Here is a 9,985-nt window from a genome sequence, read left to right as displayed (position 1 = left end):
AAATTTAAAAGAATTATCATATCTAATTTGAAAATTCTATCCTAAAAACTAAACAAAAGTAAACTCTATAAATTATTTAAGTAAAATAACTAAAGACTTGAGAAAAGAATAACTATCTAGCAGATGAGATAAATGATAATCTACTAGTATGAGAGCATATCTAAATTTTAAAAAAGAGATAATATAATGGTATAAAACAGATAGACTATATTCAGTCTTCTTAATAGTGTAAAATCATAAATCAAAATAATCAATAATCATAAATATATAGATATTATTATAGCAATCAACCTTACAATTATCTTATATATAAATAAAATAATATATAAATATAGAAAGTAGTACTAAGAAAAAGAATTATATAAATAGTATCTTCTATGAACTCATCTTTTAAAAATTATTTTAGTATTTTATTTATATAGTTTATATAGCTGACAATTGAATATTTGTTTCATCTGTATCTGGATTGAAGTCTTGACAAATACTCATTCAACACTGATATCTGTTAATAAATAGTTGAAAAGAATAAAATTTTAAATTTTATACTTTAAATAAATATATTCAGTCTAAAATGATGATCAGATATTTTATAAATATTTTATCTAAATCTTTTAACTTAGGTATTATACTAATCAACTTCTTAAAAAAATAAAAATAATGAATTATAGATCTCTCTGAGAAGTTCTTTTCTATAATTATTTATTAAATATACACTGATAACTGATAATCTAATAGTATTATAAAATAAGATCTTACTATAGATGAGATTGAAAATTATATATAATTATAAAGTTATATATTTCTTTCAGTTTAAAAATATTATATAGTTATACTGATATCATTCTCTGAGGCATATTACTTCTCATTGAAAATATCTTCAGTTTTAAATTACTTAGCAGTTAATTAAATTCTTTTCCTTATTATTGAATAATTTATTGAATTAGTCAGAATAATAAATTTCTTAATATATTTCACTTAATTTATAAATTAAGTCAAAATCTTTATTATGATAATAATTCTATTTTTTCTCTATAAATAGTTTAAAAAATCTTTATTTATTTCATTATTGTTAGTATTAATTATAAGTATATCTCTGCTAGCTCTCATTTTTTCAATTTCTTACTGAAGTTTTATAATTTCTAATTTTATCAGAATTTTTTTACTAACTTCTGATATATAATTATTAGAATTAACTGTATTCTCTGACATTTTATCAATCAAATCTTTATATATAATATTAAGCTCATCTGATTTCTTTAGAATTATTTTATCTATTTTAAATATGTTAGAAGCACTTCTACAAATTATAATAAGTATAAATAGTAAATCTGCAAACTATAAAGTTCTATTCTTCAAAATTCTATTCTCAGATTTTTGATTTTATCTTCTTTTAGACATGTATTCTTCTGTCACATCTGATATTTCATTTGAATATATATTGATTATCAATGTCATTCAGTTTTCAGATTGTAAGTTTATAAAAAAATAGAGCTTTTTCTCAAGTATTTTTTCTTATATTATTTATAGTGAAAGATCTTTAATTCAAGAATCTCATAATCTCTAAGAGGACTGATATCATTCTTATTGCATTGTAAGACTTTAAATGAACTAGCTTCACTATTTATATGTAAATGCATGTGACATGAGTAGCTAAAGCATTTACTAACAAGTTCTAATAAAAATTCTTTCTCATCAAAGTTATAAATATTTGAAAATTCAATATTATATTTTATGATTTTTACCTGCGACTATAAAAATTAAATATTAACAAATAATCACTAAATTTAATAATAAAATAAAAAAGTAATATAAGAATTATAAGTTTAAAATAGTACTTGAATTGTTTAAAATTGTCTGCAATCTTGCACTTTTGATCAATATTTCACAGGTATATAAACTTAATCTCATTCTTATGGTATAGCAGAACCAGGATAACCAATTGATTTCAATAAAGTGATTTTAAAATCTCAACAACAAGATTATAAAGGATTTGAGGTGTACAAGAGAAACTGCAGTCAGCAAGTTGATTAATATGAGAAAGAAGTCTTTCTTCTTCAGAATCTAAAAGGATTTTGCAGTGGACAGAGGTTGCTTCCTTTCTTGACACTTTAAGGCTGTTGTAACGCCATGATAACATATGTCAACTGATTCCATATTTTTTAGCAGTTGCAGTGTAATTATGTACCAATTGCAGGTTCAAATCATTGATTGCTGCTTGTATAACTGCTTCATGGTGAATGTTGCGGAGGTTTGAAGGTGGAAGAATGAAGGAAGATTTGGGCGAGCGTTGGGTGGAAACGAGCGTTGGGTGGTTTATTAGTTAAGTGTTACTAACTACATATTCTTCAAACCTTGGAAAAGTTTATAGGTAGCAATCAACCTCGGCGCAGGTGGAAAACGTTCCTGGGAAGGCAAATTAGTTGAGAATCCAACGGGCAATAATAACTATGGCATTCGAAGGAGCCAATGCAAACGCAGACACAGCTGCCATCCAGAGGATATTTGGAGCTTTCCGCAGCGAGCTCGACGAACATCATGACCGTCGGGAGCGTGTTATTAAAGCCTCGAGGGATATTACATCCTTAAGCAAAAAGATGTATGCCATACTTCCATTATCGCAGTATCTTACTTGGTCACTGAATTGACGACTTTGTGACATGTTAGAATATTCTCCTTGCATAGAGTTCGCTCTCTCAACAAACCTCTGCCCAAGAACGTCTCGAAAGACAACCACGACCGCCTCGCACAAATAAAAAAGCTCTTTACCTTTATCCTCCCTGACCTTGCTGGTATTAATGCTTACCGTTATCAATGGCAGACCAGCCCCAGCATCCAAGAGTACATCGAAGCAGTCACATTCCAACACTACATCGAGACCCAGCAACTGATGTCCCAAAAAGACGTAATTAGTTCACTCCCTGACGGTATTCTGGTGACGGCGGCAGACTACATCTTAGGTGTGTTTGACTTAACGGGTGAAATGATGCGTTTTGCCATAACGAGCATGGCCGCCGGATCAAACGTTAACATGTCAGTCGAAGGGTCTGGTGAGCAAAACCACGAGCTGGATAAGAGTGTCGGTAGTATATTGATACATATGCAACAATTGCGGGTAATGCTCGAATCGATAAATGTGCCACTCGGACATAGCTTGAATAGGGATTTTTGGAAGAAACTGGAGGTGATGCAGAACAGCGTGGAGAAAGTGGAGCGGGAGGCATATGGATTGATTGTACGGGGCAGCGAACGGCCCGGTGGGTTGATGCCGGATGTGTTTGGGGCCGACTGATGTGGTGAGCTATTGACTATGTATCACATCCCTATTTTTCGACGCTGTTGATGTTCACGTTCCACTTGTTTATTGTGGGGACGATGTTTAAATGCGGCTTTCTGTACAAGGAGTCAGAGGATTTACAATACAGAAAAGCCTAACATTGGCTGTTTTCATTGATTGCATGTCGAATGCCATTGCTCACCGCTGCATATCTAATATGTCGGTAAGGGGTCGAATAGAATAAGTCCGGTATTACGCGTTCCGCATTTCCATTTTTTTTGTCGGTTAAACCATATTTATTCCAATGGCTATGAAAATAATTCTTAAGCATCAAGTATTCTGAATTACCCTTACCGCGGGTGGGGTTGTATTGACAATACAACTGACTGCTAAAGCTGGCCATTATCCTCAAATAGGTACTGTACATACAGTACAACGAGTATTACATCAATACGATATTTCAGACTTATTTCATAATTGACAAGAATTATCCCGTGAGAGAAGTATCCCTTTAATACCAAGGAAAAGACTCCAGAACCGCAACATATTCACCAATCTGAAGAGTTTCTAGGACATATTTGACTACTCCTAGCAATTTCTGACGCAAGCGCGTACTGCCTTAACTTTGAAAGATGATGACCAGAGAAATAGAGAGACAAGATACATTGACTGGCAGTGTCGTAGTCGTCAGAAACTTTTATGTATACACATTTTATCTCTCATCAATGAAGAACTGGAACCACAATTCAAAAAATAAAAGTAAAATAAAAATAAAGAATAAAGAATAAAGAAAAAAGTAAAAGTAAAAGCAAATGAAAAAAGAAAGATAAAGAATATCATATAGTTCTTCTTTACCCCACTAATCCGCGACTTGTGTCGTTTGTTACACGTGTATGGCAAAGCTGGACATTATAACGTTAAGTCGCGTGAGTGGGATTATCACCTTCATCCAGAATACCCCGATGGATGAGTTCTTCAGGCTTCGGACGGCTCTGAATCTTATGCCCAAGGTTGTCAGTCAGCATATGCTTTTGGAGTTCCCGAGCGTACGCCTGGAGGGCTGGGGCTGCGGTGGAAGATGAGAGGATGTTCCCTATAGGTTACTGTTAGAACCATGTGTGTATATTTACATGCACGTATCTACTGTACATCAAACTAAGTATAAGGGGTAAATTAGAGATAACTGCATACTCTCAACAAGGTCCTCACGATCAGGCCTTTTCTCCAGGTGTCTTTTGAGGCTGTCTGCGGCCTTCTGGCGGGCCAGTTCCTGTTGTGCAGCTTGCAGGGACCTTAATGCAGAGAGGGACGTTAATTTAGGCGTGCAATTTTCCAACACATAGGGTAGGCTGGGGACCGGACGAAGGCATACGGGGCAACTCTAGTATCCAGTAAAATGTGCCTATCTTTCAGGTCCTGGGGGTTTGGCCGATGTTGGAGATATTTCTCCAGGGAGTTGCGCCGCTCTACGGGCGAGATATGGGAGGCGTCGATGTTGGAGGACTGAGCCATGTTGACATAAACTAAACAGGTTGATGGAGGATTGCAAAAGAAAGAAGTTAGCAGTTAGTTTGGTAGAGTTGGTATGTATTGGAGAAGGCAAGATAGCAGTTGTTAGATTTGCTGACATGGAGCCAGTGGAGACAGGCGGCGGAGTGGATGCTCCGTTATAATCTAACAACCGTTACTCTGGTAAAATGACGTCGTAGGGATGAGTCAGCAGCCAGGACCAACAACCTCAACGAGTCTGTAATAAGCGCCATAGAAGAAACACACGGAGATACGGAGCGGATTAAAGTTAGCTCACGCAACAAACTACAACGAACGTTGAATGCAGGTTTGTTTGAATTTAGGTAACTGAACCTATATGTAATTCAAGAAGAAGAAAAATATTAAAATTTAAAGTGAAAACGCAAATAAAATGAAAACCAAGAGTTGTCCGCCTAAGGCATGTTATGGTTAATTAGAACAACAAATCTTTCCTCCAAAAGTAGATCTGCAGTCAGCTCGTTAATGCACTTTCATTTGCTCTCCCTCCCAACAAATACAAATTGCTACTCGACACCCATAACCGATTCTACCCTTCCCCTAAGTAGCTGTAGCTGTAAAATATCAAAATCCGTACTACGCAGAACCCATGATCTCCAGATATTCTAATACTAGAAAACCCGAATCCCAGTAGAGTTACCATAAATTCTGCGGTAATAAAGGATTCCCCTCCATTCGTTAGTGCGGAGAAGGCAAAGACGAAGAAGCTGGATTGCAGTGAAAATTTACAAGAAGATCGGGTCAGGGAGTGACACAGAAGACGCACATATTAGGTCTTTTGCTTTTCTTTTTCTTTAGTTTTTTTAATTTTTTAATTTTTTTTTTTTTGTTTCTCTTTGTTTTCACCGCCTCTGCTTGTAAACATCCAGCAAACTGCATCGCTCTCAAGGTCAGCCGACCGTGACATTCAGTCGGTTTGAAAACCTCATCAAGATCTTGTCTTCAGGCCAATCAAAAAAATAGGACCATGGTCTAGAAAAAGAGTCCGGACCCACACTGGGTCATTCACACTTTTACTAGATCGATCGTATTTCGTCCACTCAGACCGACCATGATAGACTAGTACTTCAAAAATTTAGGATACCGCTTCCAGTGGCCGAGTCAACTGCCCTGGACGAGACGGCACGTTCAAGGGACCCAAAGTTTGCCACGGCCTCTACCAGTGCCACGAAGAGAAGGGCCGCGACTAGCACCACGGCGTTGTGCGCGTGGACTGGAACGAACGAAACCTCGAAGATTTTCATTTGAAGCTGAAATTTCAACAGGAGTGGACGATTTCGCAACCCCATAGTTTCGGCTAAAGGAATCAGGATCGATAGGAGTAGATGGGACTCCGACAACCTCCGGAGCAGATTGGATGGCTGGTTTCCCATTGCTACTATTGGTGCTGGCACTGGCAATACGGTCACCTGCTGCTGATTTGCGGTTGGCCGATCGTTTAATTGGGCCACCACGAGGAGCGGGTTTTGCTGGGCCTCTGGGAACGAATACAAGAACATCCTCCTCGCTCTCATCTTCGTAGGAAAGCAACCTGTCGGGCTCCGCAACCTGATTCTTTTCGATGTACTTGCAATGGTTCTTGAATTCTTTCTCCTCATATATGATTGCTGTCCGCAGCTGGTGAATATTCCTTGCCGAGATCCCGAACTTCTGGGCCCATGTCTGCGTGGACCAATCGTTAGTAACGAGGATGCAACTATTTACACCTGGTGTCACCCCAGGCTGACCATGCAAACGCCAGAGAACAGCGCTAAGCAGTGGTTTGATGGTCGCAGGAACTGAGGGAATAATGGACCCAGAGGCAGAGCGACGATGAGAATTTACGGAACCGTTAGCACTTCTCCCAGGTGCTGGAGTCGCGGCAAGCTTTACGGCCGTATATTCTGGACTTGTTTGTGAGCTACCTGACGCAAGGGACGCGGGGATACTGCCAGTGCCACCAGAGGTTATCGAAACCACATCCGGCTCTTTCTTAAATTTAAGCCTGCTCAAAAGCATTTGGGACATCTCATTAAGATTGTGCATTTCCTTGCATTCGGCTTTAGCTGCTCCATTCTTTATACCATTAGCTGATTCTTTGTCATCAGCGCCACTATCCGAGTCATCCCTGACATCTTCTTCAAACTCCGGGAGAAAGTATTTTTCCGCTTCTTCCCACGTCTCGAACTGTTCCATCGGTCCCTGAAGTGTTATTTTCGAGGAAGGGATGTCATGTTTGCCGGATGTAACGCGATCAAGAAAACGGACAGCTTCTCGTGCGTTCATACCGATCTGCGCATTGGATTTCTTCAGGGTACGGAGGCGCTCAAGTGCTTGGGGATATTAGCAACATAGCAGGGAACGTTAAGTGGACATTAACACGTCAGAAACCCAATACATACTATAGAGTGGAACAATAAGAGTAATGGCACCAAGCGACGTCCACTTTTTAATTTCGCTGATATTAGTAGTGAGTGCGGTATCGTCAACGACGCAATGGAAAACTTTTCGGTCGATCGACATGCTGTCTCCTTCGAAGGTTTGTTGTAAAACAGGGTTGTGTTTTGTGGGTATGTGGAAGTAATTGCTTCTCGGTTTTTTTTTTTTTTTTTTTTTTTTTTTCTTTTTCTTTTTTTTCCCTTTCTTTTAATTTAAATATATATCGATATTACGAAATATTTATTGACAATGTATTAAGTGCTGCACAAAAAGATGTCATTAGCGAACACTCTGCCGTGTGCATGGAAGATGAGTCAGCCACAACCAATTCCAACTCTTAACTCCAAGTCGCAACTAGCAACTAGGAGTATGCAGTAAATGGTGGAATGGTGTGAGGAAATAACAAAGAGTGACTTCTGATGAAGGCAAAAGCCAGAAGCACGCCAAGGCCAACCAAGAACTCACCACAAGAAATGTAGTCAAAAAAGACAGTTGTCTGAAGCATTTTCGCTTATCTAAGTAACAGATTGGAAAGAGAACAGGTCGTGTAAAGATATCGGAAACGGCCCAACTATCGTAGCGCGTATGAAGGATGGAGGGACGTGGTGAATAACGGCTGACATCGACGGCGCAGAAGCTGGGATTGGGGTTGGGGTTGCAGAAAGATGGAGATGAAGTCAAGTCGAAAGGTTTGTGAGATTGAAGCTTGGCACGGGTGACTAAGCGAGTCGTTCCTCTAACTAGTTTGTGGATTACCCTAATCACGTGCCCCATTATATATAGTTTAGATTTCAGCTAGCTAGTTCAACACACAGTACAATTAATTCTTTATGAGATTATAAAGCTCTTCTCTCTGATCAGGAATAATCTCAAGAATGGAGTGGTATTGTGAATGCGGTGCTCGATATGGGGGGACGTCCAAGGCATGCTGGGCACGGTGTAACAATACGCCGGGGCTAACCCGAAGGGGAGGTAAGGCTTAGCCCAGCTAGATCTCCTATTAAATCATATCACCTACCATATCACTTTCATTTAAATCATGTCAAGGATAGATTGCTTGATTGATTATGAGGCGATTGCTAGCTACGCGGAAGTTATATACAGTGCAGATTACATAAGAAGGTGGATAGGCCTGACACCCCCACTCACTGATGTAACTGTATGTGAGATTACATACAAAAAATAGCCTGTAGCTAGGTATCAGTGCATAATTTGACTGGAAAACCTATATTGTTGAAAAATCAGTCATTTTCTCCATATAATCATTTCTGCCTGCTTACTGTGTCTTCTAATATCTGCTGTCATAGAGTGTATCTAGTCACTTCAAGTGGCTTGATCAGCTCATCTGCTGTGTTCTCAGCAGACAGAATGTAATCAATTGAGATCTTGTTCTTGCAGATGAGATTTTGAAAAGTATGGAAGCAAATCTCTATATGCTTAGAACAGCATGGAATAGCCTCACTTTTGATCAGTTCAATCACTAATTTATTATCTGTCTGAATCATATATGTCAGCTTATTGACTGGTGATTTGATCAGATCATCATTATCATCAAGATTATTGAGCTGAGACAGCACAAAGCCAGCATCCTTCAGCAATTCCTGAAGGCAGACAAGCTCATAGATGGTCTCTGAGAATGTGATATATTTGACCTCAGTAGATGATTTCAAAATGTCTATCTGCTTGCTGCTTCATCAAGCAACAGAACTCTCTGTCATATAAATGACATATTCAGTGATGAAGTGAGAACTCAGATCACAGCTCACTCAATCAGCATTAGTGAATGTCACAGATTCTATATCTGTGTCTTTTCAGTAGAACACATCTATGTCAGGTGTGTCTTGTAGATATCTAAGAATTCATTTGAATGCTGCTCAATTCTTCAAGATAGAGCAGAAGCTGAATCTTTGTAGAAAGTCAGCAGCAAAGCTTATATCAGAGTGTATGTTGACAGTGAGATATTGCAAAGAGTCAATTTCTGATTGATAGAAACATAATGTAAATTCCACTGTATAAGTAATTGATTCTTCATTATCACTCATGAAATCAACATTCTTCTCCATAGAAGAAGATGTTGGGTGGCAGTCATTCATTAAGAATTTCTCAAGCAGATTCTTTATAAACAGTGACTGAGACAGCAATAATGATTCAGCATTCTGATCAATCTTCATACTCAAATATCAGTTCAAATTGCTCACATTCTTGATCTCATAATTAGTGATGATCTGGGCTTTTGTCCACTCAATATTCAATATATTTGAGTCATATAGGTGAACATCATCCATATAGATGATTATATAGACCTTGTGAACATCATTTATGAAAAAATCAGTGTCATGAGAACTGATGCAGAAGTCTGTTTTCAATAGCATTTTTCATAGCTTCTCATATCATAATAGTGCTGCTTGCTTCAGGTCATATAGTTTCTGCATTAATTCACATATCAGATCATCACATCTCTCATGAAACCCAGCAGATTAGTGCATATATATATGTTCATTGATGGGAAGCTGGGCATTTAAGAATGTCATAATCATGTCAATCTGCAGAATGTGCTATTCTCAGGATATCATGATTGTTATAAGTGCTCAGGAGATGGAAGCTGATACAACTGATGTGAATGTCTTTGAATAGTTAACACTCTTTTCTTGATAATTGCTGCAAACTACTCAGTAAGTCTTATATCAATCAATTCTACTTGCATTATTAATCTTTTTGTCAAATACTCATTGATCACATAGAATC

The 9,985-nt window shown here is 37.8% G+C and overlaps 3 protein-coding genes across 3 annotated transcripts; 1 reads left to right on the top strand and 2 right to left on the bottom strand.

Annotated features, from left to right (window-relative positions):
* Positions 1-2,447: 2,447 nt before the first annotated feature.
* Positions 2,448-3,289, top strand: PAAG_09109 (translin associated factor X; the record flags this gene model as incomplete). Its single annotated transcript, XM_002788935.1, has 2 exons — positions 2,448-2,596; positions 2,665-3,289. 2 exons carry the CDS (start codon positions 2,448-2,450, stop codon positions 3,287-3,289), a joined length of 774 nt encoding a protein of 257 aa, XP_002788981.1.
* A 902-nt stretch (positions 3,290-4,191) lies between these two features.
* PAAG_09108 (RPEL repeat protein) lies at positions 4,192-4,786 on the bottom strand (the record flags this gene model as incomplete). Its single annotated transcript, XM_002788934.2, has 3 exons — positions 4,192-4,367; positions 4,466-4,566; positions 4,647-4,786. 3 exons carry the CDS (start codon positions 4,784-4,786, stop codon positions 4,192-4,194), a joined length of 417 nt encoding a protein of 138 aa, XP_002788980.1.
* A 1,164-nt stretch (positions 4,787-5,950) lies between these two features.
* On the bottom strand, positions 5,951-7,324 carry PAAG_09107 (hypothetical protein; the record flags this gene model as incomplete). Its single annotated transcript, XM_002788933.1, has 2 exons — positions 5,951-7,134; positions 7,204-7,324. 2 exons carry the CDS (start codon positions 7,322-7,324, stop codon positions 5,951-5,953), a joined length of 1,305 nt encoding a protein of 434 aa, XP_002788979.1.
* Positions 7,325-9,985: the final 2,661 nt, after the last annotated feature.

This window comes from Paracoccidioides lutzii (genome assembly GCF_000150705.2).
Source record: "Paracoccidioides lutzii Pb01 unplaced genomic scaffold supercont2.84, whole genome shotgun sequence".
Classification (NCBI taxonomy): domain Eukaryota; kingdom Fungi; phylum Ascomycota; class Eurotiomycetes; order Onygenales; family Ajellomycetaceae; genus Paracoccidioides; species Paracoccidioides lutzii.
The sequence above is the reverse complement of the archived record's forward strand: the minus strand, read 5'-3'. Positions and strand labels throughout refer to the sequence as shown.